General features: G+C 37.8%; 2 protein-coding genes across 2 annotated transcripts in view; one reads left to right on the top strand and one right to left on the bottom strand.

The window, feature by feature from the left end:
• Arhgap6 (Rho GTPase activating protein 6) overlaps positions 1 to 24980 on the top strand; it is a 486900-nt gene that overhangs the window by 112633 nt on the left and 349287 nt on the right. The window lies entirely within an intron of this gene.
• Positions 15728 to 16576, bottom strand: LOC143435501 (uncharacterized). Its single transcript, XM_076918387.1, has 2 exons — positions 16395 to 16576; positions 15728 to 16213 (listed from the first exon to the last, which is right to left on the bottom strand). The coding sequence occupies exons 1-2, from the start codon at positions 16545 to 16547 to the stop codon at positions 15863 to 15865; spliced, it is 504 nt and encodes a 167-aa protein (XP_076774502.1). The 5' UTR covers positions 16548 to 16576; the 3' UTR covers positions 15728 to 15862.

The following is a 24980-nucleotide window of genomic DNA, read 5'->3' as shown; positions in this document are numbered from 1 at the left end:
GAAGTGAATAAATTATGCTAAATATTCCACATTACTTCAAATAGTTATTTCCCCCTTTTTTCTGTGATAATATTCAAAAATCTATTCAGTTTAAGATCTTAAACTACATAATACATTGCTCTTAACTATAGTCACTGAATGCACCATAAATACTTGAAATTATTCTTCTGTCTGACATATATCCTTTGATTATAATCTCCCAAATTCCTCCTGTATTCTTAGCTACTCATAATCACATTTCTACTCCTTGATTGTGTGAAATAGTCCTTTAGTAGTATAGGTATATATTCCATATATATATATATATATATATATATATATATATATATATATATATATTCCTTACCCTGTCTCTTTTTACTTAGCATACTAACATTCTTATAGTAACTGATGCTAAGGGTTCCGTGGGTATAGCCGGCAGGATCTTGTGTCTTGGAACAAAGAATGTAGCAGAAATACACAGTTTCAAAAGAAGCAGTCAGTTTACTTGCAAAAGATACATTTCAAAGGGAAGAAGAAAGCTGGAGCAAAGAGAGAAAAGTTAGTAGCTCCAGGGCTCCTATTATGCAAAGACCTGGGTTGTTATGTTAGATAACTCAAGTTTTGTGGTGCATTTGTTTAGGAACAGCTTTCTTGAAAATGCTGCATTGTGTAGTTCCACATATGACTTCAGGTATCCCGTGTCTTCTTAGCATTAAATTTCTAGCCAGGGGTGTATGTTTTAGTATGATAATGACCTATAAGTCATCTTCAGGTACTCTGGAGTGACTCTGCATCTGTTCTAGTTGTTCCGGAAGGCTTTATCTAGATGACTTTGTGCTGGTGTGTTTGTATATGAGGTATATGGATATGAGTGTATGTGTGTGTGCATATGAGTGTGTGTGTATGTGTGTGTGTGTCAGTCTTCCTACTTGCCAACATGGTTTATTTACTATGCTAATATAGTATCTTGTGGAAAAGCTTTCTGAACCATTGTGTTTTTCTCTTTCTTTATTTTGAGATGTACTGCTTTTCCTGGTTAGTAGTGTCCTCTTGTGGACCTACATCACATTTTCATTATATACTAATCAACTCGTGGAGGCTTTGGTTGGTTCCATATGTTGACTTCTGTGAGTAATACTGTAACAAGCATACTGATTTTATTTTCCTTGGGCATATTATGAGTAACAGGATTACTGGATTAATATAGCACTTAATTTTTTGAGGATTCCTCTCTACTCTATTTTCTGTAATGACTGTAATAATTCATGTTTCTACCAGTGGACTAGAAGTCTGTTTTGTAATCCAAATCTTCACTAGCATTGATTATTTTTTTCTCTCTTTCTGGTGGATGATGGTAAGCTAGCTTGTAGATCTATCCCCCTAAACAATTCCTTCATTTTCATATGTCATCTTCCTTACATTCTTGGGAGCGTTTGTGTTCAAGTTCATATGTTTTATAAGGATACCAGTAATGTTAGGTTAAGATCCACCTTAATGCCTACTTCCAAATGAGGTCAGATTTGGAATTTCTGGGACTTGATGGGGGAAAATGATTTACCCACAATGCTGATAATTCTGAATTGTGGAATGTAGTAATAAGATAGTATTTCATTATAATGTCATTGACATGGATTAATAATGAGTTCTCTTCCCTCCACATCTTTTACTTTGACTCTTTAGATAAAGTGATGCGTCTAATTAGCTTAAAATGTCCTAACACAATTTTCTCATTTACCAACAGTTAGTATGAAGAGGGCATTTTGAGACGTTGACTAAAAATCTTCTAGAAAATATACATTTTAAAATACTGATAGTTTAGTTTTTCTTTTGACTTTGAAAGTGTCATCTGGATCCTCTTGTGTGCACAGACTTGTCTGCCTATCATGGCAAAATCACAAAACTAAGACACTTATCTGGGTCTCCTCCAGTTCCAGAAATGTTGTTTCTACCACCCACTTTTGGACATTTGTATTTGTCTTCTGTATTTATCTATTTAGTTCTGCAAAAGAATTTGTTTAAAATTTAGATAAACTACACAGGCTCCCTCTGGTTCAAATTTTAGGCAACTCTTGGACATCAGTTGCCAGTGCCAATAACTCCACACCAGCTCTTTAATCATTGCACAAAGTGAGTGAATTCACCAAAAGAAGTGAACTCTTATGATCAGTATTGTGATGGCCTCCTAAGTATCTTTTTTCATGGTTAGACTTTACCATGCATAATGAATGTGTAATTCTTCCAATCATCTTTTTAGTGAATAATTCTGATCAGTATCTATCAATAGCTTCCCTTCACTGCCTGTTTAATGAAAGCCTTCCTTGGAATGACATTTCACCTGCATATATCTGTTAGATCCACCAACCTAGTTTTTTTTCAGCTTTGCATGCTCATTGCATGAGCCAGGGAGAGATACACACTTCTGCTGCCTGGGTCTCATGTTAGGAGATGGGCATATTCAGTTAGAATTGAGAGCCATTTATTCAGAGCACCATGTCTCTGATTGAAATGGGAACACAAATCCGCTTCTCCCAGAGCAGATTCTTTTTATAAAGTGCTGTTTTTAAAATGTTTTTTTTTTTTTATTTTACATGCATTGGTGCTTTGTTTGCATGTACTCATGGGTGAGGGTATCAGATCTTGGAGTTATAAAGAATTGTAAGCTACCATGTGGGTGCTGAGAATTAAACCCAAGAAGAAGAGCAGTGAAGAGTAGTGAAGAGCAGTGAAGAGTAGATTGTGTTTCAGTAGGTATGAACTAGGCCAAGATGCTGCATTCCTGTCACCTAGTGATGCTTTTGGTCTGTCTTTCGCATAGCATGGTGATAAGTCTGTAACCTAGGCTGGTCTGGAACTCACTATGTAGCCAAGCTGCCTTCAAACTCATGGCAATCCTCTTACTTCAGCTTTTGGTTAATGTTTAAGGGATGTCCAACCCATGACCTGAGGATACCTAAGAATACAGTCCAACATCAAAAATACTTAAAACATGAAATTTTTGTGTGTAATTTTTTTTGGTAATACTTTCATGTACTTCTTGACCATGAACTTTGTAGATGACAACATTATGTTTCAGTGTCAAATTGGCCTGTTAAACATTCAGTCAGTCAATCAAAATTTCCTAAGCATTCTTTCATCACATAACTGGACATTCACTGGTCAATAATATTTAATTCTTGTTCTTAAACTTGCATGTCTGTGGCAAGAACATTCTTCCACACAAGTTATTTATAAGTTGTCTGTACTGGTATATTTTATTCTAATCTTTTTTTAAGCACAACACTCCACATGTAGGCATTCCAGCAATGTCAAGGTGCAGCAAAAGTTTTGAAACGAGTGGTGTCAGTTTCTTTGTGACGTTAGGTAGCTTTGAAACCATATTGATCCCTGAATAATACTTTGAGCACCTCTATTTCAGATCCTTGGCAGAGAAAGTAGGATTTGGATACCCAGCAGCATTGGCATCCTAAGCAATGATTGAAAACATAAATAAATAACAGGAACTCAGACCCTATGAGTTCTATTGGATCCTGGCCAGCATTTTCAATTAGATCCTTAGCTGTTTTGTGTGTATATTGTAGCCAAGAAGCATCACTTTATGGCAGTGTCCCTTATCCTTTTTCTCATATTGGAGTTAATGTGAGAGTTTTAAAATTTCTGCGATATGTACTGGCAAAGTGATAATTCACAACTAGTCAAAGTTCTGAGAAAAAGCAACCATTGAGAGGTCATTCTTAAATAGAAAACCCATGTCACCCTTTCCAAGTCCCAGAGACCACTTCAGGATAGGGAGTGGAAGGACTGTGGGAATCAGAGGGCTAGGGAGGAGTGGTATGAAGCACTGTGTTCTATGATGTGGGTGATGCAACCATGAACACACAGCAGCAGAGAGTACCTGTACAAGGCAAAATAGCAAAGAAGCAGAGAAGGATGGCAGGAGAGAAGGAGGGAGGGAGAGGATGAAGGAAGGAAGGAAGGAGAAAGAGAGGTAGGGAGATATGAAATTTGAATGGAACTAGTTTGAGAAGAATAAAGGCATTTACAGAAGTTAGAAGGGGATGAGAGAGATGGGGGTTGTAAAACAGACTAATTATTACTTACATGCACAAAACTGTCAAAAATCTAACCTTTAAAGAACTACATTCCCACGCAAATATTCAGCCTTAAAAAAAGAAGGCAGTTGTTCCATTGTGGATAAGAAGGATAAGTCAGGTCATAGAGCTAAGTGAATTAAGTCAAATACTTAAAGACAAATGCTACAGGATTTCACATATATGTAGAGTCTTCAAAAGTTCAGTACAATGGGGCATAGAGTTGCTGTTGCTAGCGGTGAGAGGTAGAAAACAAGGAAGCGGTTGGTGAAAAGATAAACTTTCAGTTATGCCAGATAGGTAGTTTCTGGGAATCAAATGCATAGTCTAGTGGCTAGGGTAAGAAATATAGTGCTGTATATTTTAAATTTGCTGTGAAGACAGATCTTTGGTGTTCTTAACTCCCCTGTAACAACTCCATGAAAGAATGAAAGTGTTACTAAGCTTGATTGTATTAATTACTTCAAAATGTTTACTTTTATGCACAATTTTCTAAAGCTTTCTTATTTATTTATTTATTTATTTATTTATCTGTCTGAGAAGAAATCTCTTGTATAGATCATACTGGCTCCAAACTTTTGATACTCTTACATTAGCCTATAAACTGCAGGGACTCTAGGCAAATACTCTCCCCCACTGGTTTACTTTTTTTTTCTAATATTAAAAGTGGTTTAAAAACCAGATGAGGTTACTTAAGAGGAAGCTGTATATTAAAATAGAAGTTTCTAGTTAAAAATAATTCTAGGCCTAAATTGTAGCCTAAAACATTAAATTAAAAATCCCTGGGGAGATGGTACCCAGGCATCCTTGTTGTGGTTTATAAAGTCCTTAGAAATTGCAGCCCATCCATGGTTTTAATACTCAGATCATCTCAGGTTCTCATATGCTCACTTAGCAATTTTTCTGACCATATCTGAGCTATTGTTTGCTGGAGAGTTTCAGCTTTCCACCTCTGGTTGTATGGCAGTTTATGAAATGTAATGGTGCATCTACATGGTACTGTTTCAAGGGCTATACTTTAGCTGTACCATCACAGAAGTATAGCAGGGGGCAGATGGTTCCCATTGTTCATTGACCAATTAACCAGCTGCTTTTTTTTTTCCATTTATTCCTCTTGCCTCCCTACCCCCAAAGTGCCTACAAACACTATCTTTGCCAGCCTGTCTTATGGTTTAAAAATGGTTTAAAATGGCCCTGGAAAGTTCATCTTGTGAAGATGAAGAACTTATGCTGGGTAGCTTTTTTCTTCCCAGTTAAAATGATGGGTAAGGAAGGCATTCTTGTCAGAATGACCTAAGACAGACTCAGTCTTGTTTAACAAAATAAAAAAGGGGGAGAGGCAGAGAGCCTTTAGAGCTGCTTGGCAAGAATCTGACATGGGCCAAGGACAAGGAAATGGGCTGCTTGACAAGAATATGACATTGGTCAAGGACAAGAAAGTGGGCTTCAAGCAGAAATCTGACATTAGGCTAGAACAAAGAAGTAATTTCAGGCAGGAATCTAAATCTTAGGCTAGAACAAAGAAGTAATTTCAGATAAAAATCTAAAATTTTAGGCTAGAACAAAGAAGTAGACTTCAGACATGAAAATGACTTTGGGCTAGGACAGGGAAGTTGGCTCAGATATTTTGTTCATCCTGATAAACCCTTAGAAACAGTGATCATGGGAGTGTTTGTGGAATTGTGTTCAATGCCTTGCTTGTTCTTTGACTATTTGTGTATATTGTCTTGCTTGTTTCTTGACTATTTGCATCTATTGTATTGCTAGACCCTCAACCTAAAATTGACCTTAATACATGCATGTAATTAAAATGGTAAAAAAAGCAAAAAGGAGGAGAGGGGATCAGATAAGGGGTTCTAGGAAGGAGAAATGGGGAAAGAGGACATCTGAAATGTAAATAAATAAAATATCCAATAAAAAGAAATTAATGAAATATATCTAAGTATATTTTTAAGAAGAGAATATAAAAACAACTCATGAATTATTATTAACAGTTTTCCTAAATAATACCATATTCAAAGATCTGACAAATTCTAGTAATCAGCACAACATGCTTTAATTAACAAAGAATATTTGATGAGTAGAAATACTGGATGAAAGCAATAGAGGTAAATAACACAATCTAAAGCATTAGAGAGAAATAATGTAATTTTTATTACAGTAACAGTAAAGTCTGAAACATTTTCATGCTAGAAGACTGTTTATCACTCCATTCTTTCAATTATATAAAACAATGATTAAGTGTGACTGCAATTTGTTGAAATAACTTTATAGTGTCTCCCAAGTGTATGCAAATGTTTTAAATATGGCACATATACAAATGTGCAAAACTAATAAACTATAAATAATTATGGAATGAAGAGAAATAGCTTCTATACATAAAGCACACTTCCATTTAATTTTGAAGCTCTGCCTTTTATCAAATTTTCTTTTGGTATCAATAATCTTCACTGAAGTAGTAGGTTTGCAGATAACCAGGACATTTCACATCAATTTAAGGAAGAAAGGTTGGAAGAATACAGTTCATAGCATAAGCAGAAATATTTTGTTCTATGTGCAACAAATCCTATGGCAAAAGAGATCAGGCTATGTACAAGAAACATCCCCCCAAAAGACACTGCTGTCCACTAAATTATAAATAAAATATAACAGAAGAATCCATTTGATCAACCAAAGGCCTTATCCACAGACAGCATTATACTTCTGGCTATGGTATTAGAAGGATGGAAATTGAAGGATAAAAAAACTGCAAACCAGTTGAAAATAAATGCCTCCATTCCCATTCTAGGATTGTTTGCATCACTGTAGACTTGTCTTGGTAGGCATATGGATTTTAGGATAAGTTTCTGTATTTTTTCATGAATATAATTGGAAATTTGATTAGTATTGTGTATAACTCTGAGTAAAGTGGCCACTTCCTCGATATTAAATCTATTTACTTATCCACAAAAAAAAAAAAAAATCTTCCCTTCCCATCTCTAAAGGTCTTCTTCAATTTCTCAATTTCTTTTTTTAGTGTTTCAAAGCTCTATTTCAGAAGTCTTTTTTCTAGGTATTATCTTGAGGCTATTTGGAGGAGGTTACTTTCTTGTTTTGTTTTTCAGTATGGATTTTTGTACATTGGTAATCCCATTTATTTTTATTGTATGTATTTAAAAGCTTATTCTTGTGATTGGATAAATGACTGCACAGCTTAGAACACATAGTGCTCTTGCAGAGGACCCAGTTTTGATATGAGGTACTTACATGGTGGCTCACAATCATCTGTAACTCAAGTTCCAAGAGCTCCCACACTCTCCCCTGAGCTCTGTGGGCACCAGGCTTGCATATAGTGCATATGCACCTAAAATAAAACAAGTAAATCCAAAACAAATATAAACCTTATTCTGGAAAAAGATTCACAGATGCCACCAGACTGCCATAAATATCTCTATCACAAAAAAGAATGTTTAAAAACATCTACTTAGGATATTCTAAGTTAATGTCTTCCTCAGTAAGATTATTATAATATGTATCAAGATTTATTTTTAAATAATCTGTCATGTCTTTGGACAGTAAGAACCATATGTGTCCACATTCATATTACTGATTACTACCAGTAGCAGGTGCAATATCTGCTGTATAATGATAAATGGTTGGTTTAATAAATATTTCCTGAATAAATTTAAGAAACAAGGAGGGAGGAAAATAGAGAAAATCATAAAAGTTCTTTAATGATGAGCTAAATGTTGGGTTTAACCTACAATCATAGGTAAATTAGCAGTAATTTAGGAAAATTAATATATCAGAGATGTTTATGTGAAATTGGTATATGCCAATAAAGGACAAAAACTCGACATTTTATGAGGGAAAGCTTACTCAAAGACCTTGGCATCACAAAAGCCAGAATTATCAACAAGCTGTGTTAATTTAGGCTATGTTCCATCTTCTTTACCCAAAGTTTATCATCAGCAAGATGAAAAAAATGGAATAATCTTCAAGATTATATGTACTCTAACACTATAAATAGTAAGTGGTAAAGAATCAAGGGAAGTAGAGAACAATATAAACAGACATAGACCCCTCAGTTGGCTATGCTCCTATTACACACACACACACACACACACACACACACACACACACCACTCCTTTTACCACCTCCTTTCATGCATACATTTGTGCATGCACAAACACTAGAACTTCAGTCTTTAAGAGTTTATGCAGTCTGCTCCCTCCAAACAATAAGAGAAGGAGCTCTATAGAGCTTGTCTCTAAGGGCGATAAGAGATGACCACCAACTTTTCTTCTATACAATCTTATTAGCTTCAGATGTTGGAAAGGGTACAAAAGAGCAGTGGTAGCAGACAGCCTACCTTTCTGAATTTTTAATAAGCACCAGCTTAAAGAACATCTGTTCTTCTCTGCTGAGAAGCAGCATGAGAGGCTAGAATAGCAACTGGCAGGCCTCTGGCAGGAACTAAACCATGATGGCAGAAAAGAAACACAGGAACTGCCTTTGGTTGTTTTATTGCTGTTATTTTTTTTAAATATTTTCTTTGACTTTGTAAAAGTAACATATCAGATTTGTATGAAATGTGGAAAAACTATAAAAGAAAAATATCAACACAAATCATTCATAGGTCTATGGCACAGAAATAACCACTAGTTTCTAGTTAATTTATAGGAGAATATCATAAAGTACCTAATTTTTATTTGGGTGTCAAAAATTTTTGCAATGCCCCATGAGAAGAGAATAGGGTGTTAGAGCCCACAAAACTGGAATTATAGACATCTGTGAGCTTTCATGTATGTGCTAGGAATAAAACCCAGTTTCAAAGAGAAAATTATTCATTCAAACTGTAAACATGGAAAGTTATCAAATTACAAAGAAAGAATTAACTTTTATATTATCAGTACCTTAGACACAGATGGGAAACTATATTCTACTAAAATGCATAAACCTCAGACTCAAGAGAAAGAGGGAAGTCTAAATTGGATGATATATACCATAAATTAATTATATAAAGTTTATGTTTGCAAATATAGAAGAAAGAGCTGTAAGAGCCAGATATCAGGAAATTTGCTGTAAGATTGCATCTCCTTTTCATGGCTAAAGCTAAACTCATAAACGCTCACCAACACCACTGTCCAAATGTGAGCTAAACAAGGATGGCACTAACAGGCATGCCAAAGTAGACAAGGAAATGCCCATGGGGCCTCAAGCCTACACAGAGAACTACAGGGAGCTGAGGAATGCTGAGAGGAGAAACAGTCTTCCCCAGTGAAGAGCACAACTGGCTGTCGACACAACAAGGTGTCGGCCCTGAAAACATGCCTGCAGGTACCATTACATGAACGAATCACGTTTTGTTTAGGAACATATATGCAATGAGAATGATGAGGATTATGATGATAAATTAAAATAGGCCCTGAATTTGAAAGAGAGCCAGGTTTGTGTTTTGGGTTGGAAGAAAGGAAAACAAGAAATATTGCAATTATATTATAATCTCAAAACATTCAGTAATAAAACAGCTATAATAGTATTACCATACAAACCAACACTTTCATCCTTAGGCATTTGTCCCAAAGATGTGACAACTGATAGTCACAGAAAACTTAATAGAGTTATTTTACATACAGGATAAACCTATAGTCTCTTCTACTCTGGAGGGTAATCACAAGGTCAATGCTTTGTGGAAAAGTGGCCCTGCCTCAACATAAAAATATTTTCAATGTATAGAGATTATAGCTAAGTAGTAGAGGTCTTCTACTTTGACTCAAATATATAGTATCAAACAACGAGAAAAAAGAACTTACCTAGGAATATTGAGTTTTACGAGCTTGGTCTAAATGAACCCCTCAAAAAGATATCTGTGGAAGGAGACTGAATTTGTCAGGGTGCCTGTACTGAATGTTTATGTCTACATGCCAGTAAAGTGTTTTGTGTCTGCCCCTATACTGGAACATTTCAGCTAAATGTTATACTAAACATACATTCAAATGTCTCTCTAACACATCTCTTCCATGTAATTGCCTTCATAAGTATTGGTACCTATAACTACATATGTAGCATTTATGTCCATCCATCCTTCTTTCTGCCTTCATTCAACATTATCTATCTAGCTACCTATGGATTATATATACACACACATATACATATATATGTATATATATGTATATATGTGTGTATGTATATATGTATGTGTATATATATATGTTACATGTATACATTGTGCTTGCGCGTGCACAGGCATGCGTGCGCACACACACACACAAACACACACACACACACACACACACACACACATATATATACTTGAGAACTTTAATACTGTGTCTTTTAACAAATGGTGGAAGTGAGTGTAACGTCGTATGTTTCTGATCCCATAATCCCATCTCAAGGGTGAGGAAGGAGTATTTTGCTTCCTGATTGGCGCTGAATATATAATGAATGACACTTGTCCTAAAGGATAAAAAAGAGACAGCTCTATCTGTGGCCATTGGAGGTTTCAAGGAACATTGAGAAAGGGGTGGAGGAAAACGTGTAAGAGGATAGGGAATTAAGGAGTTCTCTCTGACAAGGAATAACACACTCACTGAAGAACACACTGCCCGCTGTAGTTATTAGCACAGAAATTCAGAAAATTGAACTTTCAACATTTTGTCATGGATGAGAGAGAGGCCAATGTAGACCCACCCCTCGTTCCTGGGGAAGGGGTCTATTGGCAGTTAACTGTTAAGGAGTAGAGGCCCAAGAATCTAAGTGCCTCCTTGAGGAAATACTGTCAGTTAATGGTTTTCTCAACCCCTCCCTGAGGAAATACTGTCAGTTAATGGTTTTCTCAACCCCTCCCTGAGGAAATACTGTCAGTTAACGGTTTTCTCAACCCCTCCCTGAGGAAATACTGTCAGTTAACGGTTTTCTCAACCCCTCCCTGAGGAAATACTGTCAGTTAACGGTTTGAGGGGAAGAGGATGTCCTTTTCTTTGGTGGGGTACCTAAAGAATTGCCCTTGCTCCCCACTCACAACCATAAGTGGCCAAGAAACTCTTAATTAAACTTAGTTGCTCACACAGAAGTAGAAAGCCAAAAAGAAGGAAGGAGACCTCATAGGAAGAGGATTTCAGCAGGAGAAGGGTGGATGATGGAAAAACAGATTGACTAAAGACTCTGTAAGTCTATGGACATGTTAAACAAAAGACGGTAGAGAAGTAAATGTGTGAATGATGAATAGGTTTTAGACCAATAGAGCAGAATCCTATACCGAAAGCAAAAATAAGAGCTTAAAAACAGCTAGTTTTACACACAACTTGAGTAAGTCTCAGCAGAGTTTTCTGAGGAGAAGCATGTGGAGTCACTTAGGCAAATGCTATAGAGTGGTATAGAGATGTATCTCAGCCATTTTGTTTTCTTTTTAAAACTTCCTGTTCTTGTCCCAGGTCATAGAATGCATCGAGGTTTAGTTTTTACTATTTGTCCTTTCAGAGTGAGACACGAATTCCTTTCTATGAGCAGCTCTTAATTGCAATTAGACTACTGTTGGGCACTTCTAAGACAAGTCCTGTTATCTACCCTTGAGTAGATCTTGCCATGCTCATCATTGCTGTGATTCATTGGTTTTACAGCTGGGTATGATTGTTGATTGCTTACCTCCCTTGACAGCATACAAAGCATTTGAAGAACTGTGAGAGAGAAAGCTAATCCTCTTAGATGAGGCTCCCAGAAGAGTCCCAGACCAACTTCTCCAGGGCCTATGTCTACCATTTATATTGTCCTTAGGAACAGGGGCTTATTTCTAGTTCTGAGAAGCAAGCAAGAGCAATGCCAACAGTCTGCCTTGTCATTGAAGTCTCTTGGATCAATAAGAAAAATGTAGGGTTTCTTCCTATGCCAGATACCAGGGTTATTATTAGCCAGGCTATGACTCTTGGGGAGGCGCACTTCTATAGTCAAGATACTTTAAAGATGTATATTAATAAAAAACTGCCAGGTGCTAGCACAGAAATAAACAGGGAAGATCAGTAAGACAAAGTGCAATCCCCAAATATAAGTGCATGTAAGTGTAGCCCTGTGATGTTTGACAAACACCCATTGGAGAAGAGACTGCATCTTCAACAAATAATGCTCAGAAAACTAAATTGCTGCTATTCTGAAGTTCACCTATAGACCAGGCTGGCCTATAGATCTGCCTGCCTCTGCCTCCTGAGTACTGTGATCAAAGGCATATCCTGTACTTTCAGGGATCATGTCTGGAGTTCCTTCCTAAGGACTACACTCTTAGAAGAAAACTCACCCAAGGAAAAATCTGTTGAATGAAGAAAACTTAAAATAAATACATAACAAACAACTTAGCAAAATATTAAGCCATGCAGCTGATATAACACTGTCATGTTATTTTGAACAATGAAAATATAAAGGACATATATTTAGCAAAATGATATACTTCCATTTCATCACAGACATTTGGTGAAAAAAAAATTAAATGTCGCTACAGAGATAACTTAGTGTTGAAAAGCCTGGCTGCTCCCCCAGAGGACCCACATGTTAGCTCTCAAACGTCTCTAACTTTAGTACCAAGGGATCTGACACCCTCTCCTCGCCTCTGTGGCCATAACATACACATATTTCATAGACATTCATATAGCCAACAAAGACAAATACAGAAAATTTTCAAAAATTCAAGTAAAGTGTAGATATTTTCCATTTTCTCCCTATATCATTCATACATTGCTTCAATGAGTGGATAAATTAGTTGGCATATAAGGTGACAAAGTGAGAGCACTCAGGAAAGTAACATAGTTTAACCAGTTTTATTCGCACTCACCAAGTTATCACTGATTGTTTGACTATTGGAATATGTATGTAATAGATACAACACAGGAAATAATCCTTGGAAATCATTTTGATGTTTATTTTTGAAACAGGGTCTCACCATGCAGTTAGGGATGTTCTGAAACTCGCTGTGTAGACCAGGTTAACCTTGAACTCACAGAGACCCACTTACATCTGCTTTACAAGTGCAGGGATCAACGATTTGAGCCGTCATGCTCTGGAGGATCTACAGTTATAAAAGAAAAATGCCAAGAATACTGGAGGGAAGAATGATGATGTTACAATGGTTGAGAAAATGGAGCTAAGACACCAGACAAACAGGGGAGCATACGTTAACATTTTCTAGTTAGTTTTAATTGTCAGCTTGTAAGAGCCTAGAGTCATCTGAGATGAAAACCTCATTTGAGGAATTTGCTTGTGGACACATCTGAGTGTGGTTTGTCCTCCTTGAACCTCTTAAGTTCAGCATTTGCTGTAAAGCCTAGCAATCTAAGTTCAATTCCTGGGACTCTGACGATGGAAAAGTATCACCAAGGCCTTTATGGGAACATGTATGTGAAGTTATACAAACACACAAGGACACATACACACACACACACACACAAATGAAAGTAAGAAAAGTAATAAAATGCTTAACTTTATTTCCATATATTAGTGCAGCTTTGAACCCTCAGTAGAGAAGCTTCTTGCAATGGTCAGCAGTCAACAATACCGAGACTCACAGCTACTAAAAACACAGAGCATAGATGACAGTGGAGTGCTCATCCACAAATGAAACATCTATGTCACTCCCCTACCCTTAATGCTCAGGGAAGATTAAGAGGGGGCAGAAAGACTGTGAGAACTGAACACTGTGGATGACCAGAACACAGTTGCTTCTTCTGATAGGACAAGACCACTGCAGTCATAAGCTCACAGCAGTTGTGTTTGCCTATACAAGGCTGGCAAGAGATCAATCCAGTTAGCATTCTAGCATGCAGACAAGAGGGGATCCTGAAACCCAATCTGTAGCTGGAAGGTCTTGACTGTTGATGGTTATAGAAGAAAGGCAGGCCAGTTTTCTTCTCTGGTAGGTTGCCCATAATCTGGCGCATAGCCTTACACTCATGGACACACTGACAGTACTGATCTCAGAGGTTATAAATCTCAGAGGTTGCTGAGTTGAGAGGGAACCACAGACATGTCTAGGGAATATTAGGAGGTATAGCAGTGGATATGTTTAAAATATATTTTTTGCCTATTAAATTCTCAAACAATAGGTAAAATTAAAACATTTGAAGAACCTTAGTAGAGGGCAACAAAATGGAGCTACCCAATCTCAACTTATTTTTTTCCCAAACCCAGTGCCACATGGACCTCTGCTTTATGAAGTGTCCGAAGTTTAGTATTTCACAACAGCAACACAAAGGGGGGGACTCTAAACTAAGAAAGGGTTTCTCTGTGTAGCCCGGGCTGTCCTGGAACTCACTCTGTAGACCAGGCTGGCCTCGAACTCAGAAATTCGCCTGCCTCTGCCTCCCAAGTGCTGGGATTAAAGGCGTGCGCCACCACAGCCCGGCTTATATTCCTTCTCATAGTGAAGACATGATAGGTGTATGCATATGCAAAAACATCAAAAGGTACACATTTAATATATTTGCATTTTACTGTTTATGTGTGTGTATATGCATGTGTTCTTGTGAGTATGGATGAATGCATGAAGGATAGGTGTATATACGTTTGTGTCTGTGTCTGTGTGTGTGTGTGTGTGTGTGTGTGTGTGTGTGTATTGGAGGACAACATTGTAGATTCTCAGTTGCTGCCTACCTTAAAAATCACAAAATCAAAAAAAAAAAAAAAAAAAAAAAAAACAATAAAAGAAACCACCACCAAAGATTCCCACTAGCCTGGGACATACTAATAGTGTAAGCAGGCTAGGTGTCCAATAAGGGTTAAGGACACACACTTCTCTGCATCCTCAGTGCAGGAAATAAAATTTTTCAAAAACACACACAGATTTCTAAACTTTATTTTCTGGAACACGGCCTCACTATGTATTCTCATAGTCATCTGCCTGTCTCTGCTTCATGAGTGATGACAGTAAATGTCTATGCCACCTTGCCAAGCTGATGAGGGTTTATTTTTTAACTGTGAGTTCTGGGGTTCAAACTCAGGTCCCCCAGCCCCCCTTTACTCTTTGACAAGTTGGTTTCAGGATACCTCCTGAAGGGATTAAAAAGGTGTTAGAAAATACTGGGTAAAGCTATCTGGAAAGGCAGAGTTGTTTTAAAATACTCTGTTGACATTACTAGCTGCTTTGTGGCCAGCATTGGTTGACAGACCACTCCTCACTGTCCTTCCCTTCCCTCAGTTTCTAAAGCGGTAGGCTAAATCAGTGGTGCCCTTTCAGGTTCCAGTCATGATTACTGTCTTTGTTAGTCACTGACACATTTGATGGGGTGAAGTCTTTGGCCCTTTGGGGGGCTTACTGCATGAGATCATAATGAGGGCTGTAAGAAAGACCACAAGGAGGTAGGGGTCCTAAAGTTAATGTGCCCCCTAATTTGGGACTGGAACTGCCACCCACACCTCATTCATGTCTATGTAATAGCCTGAAACCATGCAGCAGCCCTAGCCTTTGACATTAGGAATACTCTGGGCTTTCCCTGTTACCCTGTGAAATAAAGCTTCCAGGGGACATTTGTTCTGACATCAGTTCTGACACTCCTGTGTCTGCCTATCAGGGGTTGTTCATCGCACTCCCAACCTTCTAGAAACCCATGCTCCCTCTCATCATCTTCCCAGTCTTCCCTCCCCTAATCCCTCTCCCTCTACACCATCAGAGTCTGAAAGTGACAAACATTTTCACATCTGGTAGATTTTATTGTCACCATCATAAAAACTAGTATGTGGTGAATATGGCCTCGACACGGTAACCGTGGCTCAGCTCCTAGACCCCGATTCACTGATGTTCCTTAGGTCTCGGGACCTACATGGGGGTCTAGGAGCTGTCCGTGTCTCCCTTAGGAACAGGCTCACCGCTGGCCAGGTCCACATTACGAACTAGCTCACTGATGGTCTCCTCTTCATTGGGAACTGGTTCACTGGTGTTCATTTCTTCATTAGGAACGAGTTCACTGGTGGCCACGTCTCTATTACAAGCCGACTCGCTGCCGGAGCACGGTGGAACTGGCTCTGGTGTTGACACTTGAGCACTGTCCTCCATTTGCTCACCAAGGAGCAGTGCCGCGGTCGGTTCAGTCGGTTCAGTCGGCGCTGGGTGATATCTCTTGGCTTCTGCACGCATTCTTCTTAAAAGGGATTGCTCCCCCTTCTTCGTAAGCTGGAAGAACTATATACAAAAGTGTCATCAGGGTACTCGTTTGGGACAAAAATAGATAGAGATGGAGATGGAGACAGAGATTCCTGAGAAGGGGCAGAGGTAGATGAGAAGCTTATAGCAGGCCTGAGAAAGGCTATGGGAAGGGATGGCTGAAGAAGGGAGGGAATGAGCTTAGCTGGGGACCTCTCACCTTACTAGGACTTCTCCGACAACAGTAAGGACAACACTTCTTGTGAGTTCTAAAAACCTTGGACTCTCTCTTCCTCAGCTTTGCGGTTTTGGATGCTGAGGCCGCAGCAGCCTTGGCTTTACGCCTGGACGTTTTCTTGGCCCTCCGGCCCATGTCTGGGCTCTCCCAGAGACTGGCCCCAGAGCTGTGAACACCCTGCTTATCCCTCTGTCTGAACAATGGTGGGCCACACCCCTCAGCCTGATTGGTCAGCCAAGTCCTCCCTAGCCAATGGTCGCTAAGGAGTGGCTGAGACCTCACAAAGCCCTACCTCTGACCTCTTTGAGGATATCTAGCCTATGGCAGGTATGGTTTGAAGGCTTGCAAGTACACAGGTTATGTAATGTGTGCCTGCTGCCATAGATCCTGCAACTAAACTCATTGATCCTCTAACTCCTTCAAAACATAACCTCCCAATTAAATCCTTTCCTTTATACTTGTAATGGTCATGGCATCAGTTCAAAGCACAAGAAAAATAACCAAGACTTGGGGTGCTTGGGTAATGTGGAGTTGATATAAGTATATATCTTATTTATGTGTGCATAAAATTATCAAGGAGTGAGCTTTTAAAGGAAAAAGAACATTGCTGAATAGTATTTTCCAGAATAGAAATGACAATGAATCTTAGGCTAGAACAAAGAAGTAGTTTCAGACAAGAATCTAAATCTTAGGCTAGAACAAGGAAGTAGGCTACAAACATGAAAATGACTTTGGGCTAGGACAGGGAAGTTGGCTCAGATATTTTGGTCTGATAAACCCATAGAAACAGTGATTACGGGGGTGTTCAAGGAATTTTGTTTATTGCCTTGCTTGTTCTTTGACTATTGGTGTTCATCGTCTTGCTTGTTCCTTGACTATTTGCATCTATTGTATTGCTAGACCCTCAACCTAGAATTGACATACATGCATGTAATTAAAATGGTATAAAAGCAAAAAGGAGGAGGGGGGATGGGATAGGAGGTTCTAGGGAGGGGAAATGGGTAAGGGCGATGACATCTAAAATGTAAATAAATAAAATATCCAATAAAAAAGAGGAACACAGATGTATGAGGAATATCAATAAGAGAGGTCTGTTCTCGTATTTACTCACCTGTACTCATTAGTGTCTCAATTTCTGCTGGTGTGAATTGATTGCTCAGTCAGCCAACTGAAGTTCTTCTTTGAACTTTTCAAAGAAGAAGGATTGGAGACCAGACCTCATTTAGAAATACTCTAGTGTTGGCATTGGTGAGGTGTGTCATCAGGCAAAAGCACTCACTGTTCAACTCTGTGACCTGAGCTCAATCCCTGGCATCCATGTGAAGGTGCATGGGGAGAACTAATATCAAAAAGTTAAGTTCTGGTCTGGCATGTGAGCTTAAGCACACACAAATAATGATGGTAAGTTTTTTGTTTTTTTTTTTTTTTTTTAATAGAAAATGCTCTATCTTACTCCAAGCGTGAGTCATGGGCCAGCTACTGCATCAGAAAACCATTTAGATAATTAGAAATGCAGAAATCCAGTACTAGGCAGACTGTGGGGAAGCATTAGTGTGTGCAGGCAATTGCTATGCATGCTAAAGTCTGAGAAGCAATATTCTGAGAGAAGCAGGGTTTTCTTTGCTAATTTTAAGTCCCATGATTTTCTTGTTCTGCCACAAAAGGTAAATTTGACACAAAGGGAATCCATGAAGAGTGTCGGAATAGTCTTCACTTGGCCGTTCAAACATCATTTTAGCATTACAGTGGAAGTGTTAGGATATGTTCTATTGGAAACCCAGTACCTGCATGCCATCATGTGGAGCCATAAAACTAGTTTTTTTTCTGGACAGGCCAAAATTCCACTTTCCAAATGACTTGAAAGAACGTGCATCTGATGCATCTTAAATTTTCTCACAATTCTTGCTTTTCTAAAATGTATGTTAGGCATCTACTGTTGAGGTCAGCTGTACTCTGACTAGCTATGAAAACCATGTATCTCCTATCCCATGTAGTAGTAGGTTGTAATTTTCTCTCCTCCTTTGCAAGGACACATCACAGTTCCCAATTCTATTTTTTCAAAGGAATAGACTTCGAAATGATTCAACACGTATAACATTTGGTCATCTACAACTCTAGCAATTTGAGGTAAAGAAGACTATGGAATATACACCTGCAAAAGGATGACATGATTGAGATTGACATGTGTATGTGTAAAATATATATGGGAGGAAAATATGTATATGAGAAAATACATATGAATATGTTTATGAAAAATAAATACATATGAGTGGTGAGTGTGTTTGTACTGGCAGGACTAGGTATTGAACCTAGGGCATCATGCATGTGAGGCAAGAAGTCTACCATTAAGATACAACCTAAACCCCAAGTTTCTTCACTTTTGTTAGCGGAATTAGGAATAAACTAGAAAGTGCTTACCAATTAGGCAGGCAGTCATCAAAGACAGTCCATTGAGCTGGAAAGAGAAAATGTAAAAACTAAACAGCAACATATGTATGTTTCTTCAATGAACAAAGCAGTACTGAGAAGGAAATTACTTAAACCCATGAGAATTAACTGAAAGTATACTTCAACTGTGTATCATTATCACTTGCCTTACAAAAATCTAATAAAATATGGGGAAGAGTAACTATGAGTTTAGGGTTAATATTTTTTTAATCTTTTCCTCTATGATAATATTTGTAGTACTCTAAAGATGTAGACTATAAAGAGTCCTGTTAGCATAATTAAATTATCTTCAGTATAATGATTAAAGATGGCTTATGGGATAGAGAAAGACGTTTATGTACACAATTAGCCATCTTTTCTTGCAAATCCCATAAGTGCCAGGAACTAGGGATATAAACATAAATATGATAATTCCCCAGTGTAAAAGAGCTATCGTATTCCAAACAGCAAAAGAGAAAACAACACTTAAAAAACAAGAAAGCAACATTAAACCTTACTTGGTTTCTTATTTTTTCTAGTAGAAGAAAACTCCCTTTTTATAGTTTTAAAATTATTTGTAACTCAGGACTTTGAGAAAGAAAGAAAGAAAGAAAGAAAGAAAGAAAGAAAGAAAGAAAGAAAGAAAGAAAGGGAGGAAGAAAGAAAAGAAAGAAGAAGGAAAGGAAAGTAGAAAGTCGAGGGCTGGACAAAGCACAGCAACCCATTCTCACTTATCCACAAGTGCCATCAGCATTCACCTTCCTACATGGGGGAAGTTTTATATCCTTTCACAATAATGTCACTCATACTCATTTTGTTTCAGTTCATTTTTTAGTTGGTAGAAAATGTGCTGCTACTGATACGATATTTTACTGTGTGAGTAAGATAATGTGTGTTTCATGAGTCAAGTTTGAGGTGTTTTGTAGGCTAACATTAAGCCCCTTTAAACACACTAGTGCTGTCCTTTTTGTGAAGGCAGATACCATTAGCTGTAATGTTTAGTCCCTGTCATATAAAAACTTTGAAGGAAATACACTCTAGATAGTTGTTTTCAACCTTCCTAATGCTGTGATCCTTTAACACAGTTCCTCATGTTGTGATGACCCCCAACCATAAAATTATTTTCATTGCTACTTGATAACTGTAGTTCTGCTGCTGTTATGAATCATAATGTAAATATTTGATATGTAGGACATACCATGTGTGACCCCTGTGAAAGGGTTGATTGATTCGCTGTAAAGGGTTCATGAGTCACTTGTTGAGAACCACTGCTCTTGAGCTACCTGAAGTTTTGTGGTTTTAGATCCAAGGTTATCAGAATTCAGACATTTATACTTCAAAGAAATGCAACATCTCCTTAATAGTTAAACATTAAATCTTTAAACATTGTTTTGACAAAAATGTTTTCCCTCATATTTTGGAGAAGTCTATAGCAGTTTCTCAGAACCATTTCTTCTCTGAGGAAGAGCAAGCTCAAACACCTTCATTTTGTAGCCAAGGCATTTAGATAAGGAAAGGACTGGCCTTGACTCACATGGACACACACTATTTGATGAATTCCATCCGAGCTGTGGTCACACTGAGTTGGATCTCCAGCTGAAACTTAAGCAAAATTCCTAGCTAGCTACATATATTGGGGGGTGGGGGAGGTTAGAGGGATGAGATCATTGCTTCAAGATTTTGTTTGTTGAGAATAATGTTTTAATTTCTGCCAAGTAGCATCAATTCTGTTGGGATACTTATCATTTGTGAGTCTAGTACATTTATAATATCCTTTGTTTTCGGAGATGTCTGATCTCCTAATGTCTGAATAAGACCAGACTGGGTTCTAAAAGTGTAATAGAGAGTCAACTTATTTATAATTCAGAAACCACAATATTTGAGTGATCAAGATGTCAGGGTGTCCACCAGTGAACCCACAATGCTCAGATTGACCCTACTTGAAAAGAATTCTGTTCCACATATGATGCTAATAAACATGACAATGTCACAAAAGGTGCCCCATTTTTTTCAGCCTCAAAAATGATTTCAAAATGTTAGTCATAACCTCTGAGTCTCGAGGATTGATTGGACTTTTGGTCTTGTTTTTAAAGGCACTTGGATTTCTGGTACAGTTTAACCATTTGCCATCTTACTGCATACACAATAAATCTGCAGTTTGTCACTAAGGAATTACAAATGAATCTGTTTTCATATGTGAATATTGTGGTTCAAATGAGAAATGTCTCCCATATTTTCATGTGTTTGAACACTTGGCTTCCAGTTGGTGGCATTATTTGGGAAGGCTATGGAGCCGGTAAGAGGTGGAGCTTGGCTTGAGAAAGTACATAACTGGAGGTCAGCTTTGAAAGCTTATAGCTTTGGCCCATCTTAGATTCTTTCTTCCTGCTTCCTGGTTGTGGTTGGAGTGTGATCAGTGGTCTCAGGTTCTTGACACTCCATGTGTTATGCAATGATGAACCGTACACCCTAAAACCTTAAGCCAAAACAAACTCTCATCTTTAAGCTGCTTCTTGTCAAACATTTTTGTAACAGAAAGGCAGAAAAATAGCCTATGACTCCAAGAGTATTTTGGAAGAAGGTGCATGTCTATAATCCCAGCACTAGAGAAACTGAGACAGGAGGATCTTGAGCTCAAGCTCAGTCCGTGTCTCAAACAAAGAAACAAATGAAAAACAGAGAAAACATTAAATAAAGAAAGGGAGAGATAGAGAAACAAAGGGCAGGGGATGAGAGCCAGAAAAGAATGTGCTGCAGGGATTTTTAAGGAGAAAAGTACCACCTAAGTAGCCAAAGATTGAATGACACTAAGTATAATATAATATTAAAGAGATTATTTTTGTATTTGTGATCTTTGAAAGTAAAATAATGCACCTGTATAGGAAGTATACACTATATAGGAAGTCCCTGTACTTCTCTTTTGCCCATACATTTAAAAATTAGAGCTAGCATTTAAAAATCTCTCCACCTTTTCCCTATATACACACTCATTGTCACATGTAGGTGAATTTATAGAATATCTGGGCCATATTTAGAGCATATTGTGTGGAACTACAAGCTATGGAATCAATGTCAAGTTTAGACTCTGGGGTTGCATCTTCTAAACTCAAGTTAGCATCAAGAGGGGAAGAACTACTTCTGGATTTATTAAGATGTCATTGAGATAGTGTGAGCAAAATGTTTTTTGCATACTCTAAACCAGCCTTTCTTGACTTTGATAGTACTGATATACAGAACTGGGTCATTCTTTGTTGGAGGGAGGGAGTGTCCTTTTCACTGTAGGATTGATTGTTAGCAACACTCCTAGATGAAACCCACTGACATTGCCTTCCCACACCCAAGTTATAACAACCAAACTAACTAATATATGTCTTAAAAAGTGTTCCCTCTGGTTCAGGCTCCTCAAACTGAGGGCCACTGTTCTAAAATTACAGATGATAGACTCCAATATTGTTTGATGAAGGGACTACATTAAGAAAAACATCATTAGATGATTCCACCATTCTGCATGCAGTCCCATACTGACATATGGTGGCTATTCAGAGGACAACTGTAACCACTTTTATTTGATAAAGCCCAGAGTTTGGTAGGCATCCTAAGACTCGGACAAGAAGGTGAAAAATAAGTCAGCTCTAGAGGACATTTGAACTGAGCAGTTGCAGACAGCTGACAGAGAATTTCCCTGAGGGTCTCCTGTCTATATTTATTGTGCTTTAAAAGGTTTTAGTGTCTACAGGAAATCATCCTTGTGTAAATGCCCCCAACTCTGTTTCTCAGATCATTTCTCCAGCTCTCCTTTGAAATTCCCAGTTGTGAAAGCCATTTTTTGCATATTCCCACCAGTGATATTCCTTTTCTAACCTGGACATGCTCTTCCTCCCCTGTATCGTTATTTGTCTGTGTGTGTTGATTGACTGGTAATAAGCTGGTGGGTAAGAAGATTAAGTTGTGACAGGCAATCTGTACCTTTGCCCTCCTGTGTAACTTATCAAGCCTAGAGGGGTTTCTCACTTCACATCTCAATTCACAGATTCTAAGTCTCAAAGAGGCCTGTCACATCAATAGGATGAACGAAGTGACAGACTATATGTACCTGGGGTAGTGGGCAAGAGGATAAGTAAGAAAACACATTGCTAGTAATTAGCATTAGTTTTCTTGACCATACAGCACACTTTTCTGATTTACACCGAAATTTGGACTTGATTTAGGCTGATACTAGGGAAACAGGGACACAGTCATAGATGTGGTCTTTCCATAAACCATCGAAAGTTTTTCCAATCATATCTTTTTCCTTATTTTCCTTCTGGTTCCAAGGCTAAAAAGCTCTTTGTAGTGGTGAATTATTAATCCACTTTGAGTTCCCAGTGGCTGATTATGCTTCTAGCCACCCACCAGAGCTCTATGGATTCATGAATGAAAACACACAGACACAGACACAGACACAGACACACACACACACACACACACACACACACACACACACACCCTTTATAGTTTAATATGCCTAACTAGCTCAATGACTGAGCACTTCCAAACAGATCCCAAATCTAAATCTATATTTTTATCTCTACTACCCAAGACCCAATGGGAGAGTGTCCCCTGGGGCCACTTTCCTGGATGTGTCATGTCGGTAGGTCTCTAAGTCTGATCTTTCTGCTTCCTAGTCATGGAGATTCTCTTTTCTCTTCCCTTCATCCCTTGTCTGGGAAATCTAAAAGTCTCACCTCTGTCTCCCTGTCAAGCCATTGGCTGTTGACAACTTTATCTCCCAATCACAACCAACTAGGAGCAGGGTTCCTTTAGCCTATGTGTGGCATGCTGCAAACAGGTTTTTTGGGTAACACAATTAGCATGAGAACACAAGCCACTACATTTCTTCCCTTTTTATTCTCTGAAAAGGCCTTTTGCTTCTGATATATATTGAACATAATTTCAACAGTCAGCTATGCAAACTATGAGGTATGATACATATTAAAAGCATCCAGTCCATCAATTTTCTCCATTTAGATAAAGTACTCTACCATCTATCCTAACTTAAAGAATTTACAATTCTATGTCTGAATTAGGTTAACTTGTATTACCATATGAAGATCATCTTTTTAAATCAATACCATCTTCTTCAATGTTAAGCAACTTAAATTTGATTATGAGACTATAGTTAGTTTTCAACTCTGTCAGAAATTCACAATATATATTATCTGAATATATAGGAAGGACAAAAACATAGCTTCCAAAACTTAACCAAATTGTATAGAGAGCTGACTCCCTGGACAGTCCCCTATTCTTCAAAATGTTGGAGCATCTGTCTTCAGCCTTCTGATCCAGGATCATCTGACAGATCTTCAATGAAGCAGGAACTATGAAGAACTAGTTTACTCTGTCTTGGCAGAGATAAGCTGTTGACTATCCAGCATTGTGTGTCCTTTCCTGGACCACATTGTCTGTAGATGAATTAGGGCAATTTTGTCCAAGGCTACCTTGTCATACATATCTGGAACAGCTCCATATGAAGGATTTGATACTCAGTTTCTTCTTTGAACCAAAATGTGGTTACTGTCAGGAGTAGACATGTCTCTAGTCAAATGATCTTTAATGATGTATTAATATTAAATGTCATATTCTGTGGATTTCTGATGTTTTTGAAGACTATCTACCTATATAAAGTATATCTGAGCTATTAAACCCGGATTATTCTTAGCTATTTCTATTTGAATAATATCAAAAATATTTTAATATAATTAGATCAGAATCTAATATAACCATGACTTTATTATCTGAACCTTAACTTGTATTACTTAATCATCTTAAACAGTTTGTAATAGTAGCTATTAGAAGGACTGGGTCTAAGGCTGGTATTATTAAATGAGTTGTATAGGCAGAATGCCTATCTAAGAGCAATAATATTAATTTCAATTTTTATCAATATATAAAATCTATACCAATAAAAACCTTAAATCTGCATCAATCTATAAATTCTGTACCAATTTAAAAATTATAACTTCAATTTGCATAAAATATAAAGGTTTCTAAAGATTTCTATCAATATAAGTTTATGGCTATACAGTGTTTTCTTTAAGAGTATATTAAGTAATCCATCCCATCTATTTCCTTCCTGTTCAAAATCATAACCATTTACAAGTT

Source organism: Arvicanthis niloticus, chromosome X, assembly GCF_011762505.2.
Source record: "Arvicanthis niloticus isolate mArvNil1 chromosome X, mArvNil1.pat.X, whole genome shotgun sequence".
NCBI classification, from domain to species: domain Eukaryota; kingdom Metazoa; phylum Chordata; class Mammalia; order Rodentia; family Muridae; genus Arvicanthis; species Arvicanthis niloticus.
The sequence above is the reverse complement of the archived record's forward strand: the minus strand, read 5'-3'. Positions and strand labels throughout refer to the sequence as shown.